General features: G+C 41.7%; 1 protein-coding gene across 1 annotated transcript; it reads right to left on the minus strand.

The window, feature by feature from the left end:
- Nucleotides 1-465: 465 nt before the first annotated feature.
- Nucleotides 466-1487, minus strand: NPBWR2 (neuropeptides B and W receptor 2). The gene has a single exon (XM_053453926.1). It carries the CDS (start codon nt 1459-1461, stop codon nt 466-468), a length of 996 nt encoding a protein of 331 aa, XP_053309901.1. The 5' UTR covers nt 1462-1487.
- Between the last annotated feature and the right edge of the window lie 641 nt (nt 1488-2128).

The raw sequence follows: 2128 nt of genomic DNA on the forward strand, positions 1-2128 counted from the left end.
CAAGCGGAAAGAAAAGTGTATAGTCGTGATGTCATCATTATGTTTGTAGAGATAATAAAGCCCCGTGACGTGGAAAGCCTCCGTTTTTTGTGGCAGCCTCAAGGATCGACATATTTACTAGAAAACGGAGAACTTTAATTGACAAGGACTTTACTATCTCTTTAGCAGGCCATTGCTGGAGGACAAAATATGTTTCAAGGTGTTCTACACCATCTGGGCACAAAACAGACCAAACTTCATTATTAGAACATTATTATTTCCTAAAATCTAACACACAGCAGCTGGATTTATGGCTTGGCTCAGCCTAAAGGACGGGAGTCCCCGCTGATGGTTGTATCATTCTGACCAACAGCAGAGGACAATATGATGAGCTTAAGAAAACCAGATGGAACTGGGTATCAGATACCCAAGACCAAACTTTATTTTTGAGTGAACCCAGGGCAGTATCTTGAGAATCCCTACATCTCAGGCTGTTCTACATTCCAACAGTTTCCGAAAGCTTTTCCTGAAGCTGTCATCTAGAAAGGCGTAGAGGAACGGATTGAGGCAAGAGTTGGCGTAACTCAGGCTAGTGATGAAATATGAGATCCCGATGACCAGTGATGTCTCCTGCAAGTCTGTGGTCAGCGACACGATGGTGGCCAAATGAAAAGGAGTCCAGCAGAAAAGACAAACCGCGAGGACCACAAAGACCATGATGGTTACTTTCTTCTTGGCTTTGTCCAAAGCTTTAGCATTGGAATTCAACCTCATGTGCCGCAGCTTGTATAACATGACCATGTACAAGATGCATATTGTGGAGACGGGGATAGCAAAGCCCAACATCAAGGTGTATATACGACTGGCCTTAAACCACGTTTTCTCAGGCTTGGGGAAATTCAAACCACAGCTTTTAAATTCCAAATCATCCATGTAAACCCCGGCGAAAACGGTAAAGGGCAACACGATGACAATGACCAGGATCCAGACCAAGAGGCTGACAATTTTGGCAGCTCTGTAGGTACGATAGGGCATCCTTTTGGACCTCACTGTAGCTAGAACCACTAGATAGCGGTCAATGCTCATTACGGTCAAGAAGAAAATGCTGGAAAAGATGTTGTAAAGGTCAATGGACAAAATAATCTTGCAGAGGACAACTCCAAAGGGCCAATAATGGAGCAGGATCTCGGCAATGTTAATGGGAAGGACGAGAGTAAAAAGGTCGTCTGCTATCGCCAAGTTTAGGATAAAGAGGTTGGTCACCGTCTTCATTTTGGGAGCTTTGAGAATGACGTAAATCACGGCCGTGTTTCCTGTCAGCCCCACAACGCAGATCACTGAGTAGATGACAGGGAGAATGATGTAGAAGTCAGTGGATAACTCGTGGTTAGTGAGATGAATCTTGGAGTTATCATGATAACAGATACCCCCAATGGGATCACATGACAAGTTGGAAGTACTTGGCCATGAAACGTTCTCCATGGCTCCGTAGTTCAGATCTTGTTAACGGACCGAGTGGAATTTCAGGACGATAATCTTCTGAGCTCTATGGATGTTCTAGATTATCTCCAGAAGATGCCAACATCTCACCGGCAAATGCTTGGTGCATCCCGCACGACTGATGATTTACAACCGCAGCCTCCTGGATAACAGATGCCGTAATTTGCTTCGGGGGAAAAAAACCTGGAACCTCAGAGCTTCTAAATTCCAACTCTAGAAAAGACAAATAATCCGTATGGGTGACGGCATTATAAATTAACACTTCAAGTTCCAGAACAGACTGAAAGTCCATTGAACCTTTTTTCTCCCCAAATTTACCCTTGGCTATAAAACACGTAATCTTAGTTACCGGTACTTCCTCACAGTTGCAGTTTTGGAAATGTGAAATAAACAGAAATTGACATTTCACACCTTTTAAGTCATATGATTTGAGGAATGATTTCTTCTAGTTTTGGAAAAAGGGACTAAATTCTTTTCCTCGCCCTGACAGACGAGGACTTCTGCCCTATTTTATTATATTATTATTTGATTGTATTATTATTTTATTTGATTATATTATTATTTTCTAATATCAAAATATAATAATATCTCAAACAGAAGGGAAGAAGGAACCCATAACAAAAAAAATAATGTTCATTAAGATAAATTA

The sequence above is a fragment of the Spea bombifrons genome, chromosome 13 (assembly GCF_027358695.1).
Source record: "Spea bombifrons isolate aSpeBom1 chromosome 13, aSpeBom1.2.pri, whole genome shotgun sequence".
NCBI classification, from domain to species: Eukaryota; Metazoa; Chordata; class Amphibia; order Anura; family Pelobatidae; genus Spea; species Spea bombifrons.

Coding starts and splice junctions, on each gene's coding strand:
- NPBWR2 (XM_053453926.1), bottom strand. CDS start 1,461: ATGGAGAACGTTTCATGGCCAAGTACTTCCAACTTGTCATGTGATCCC.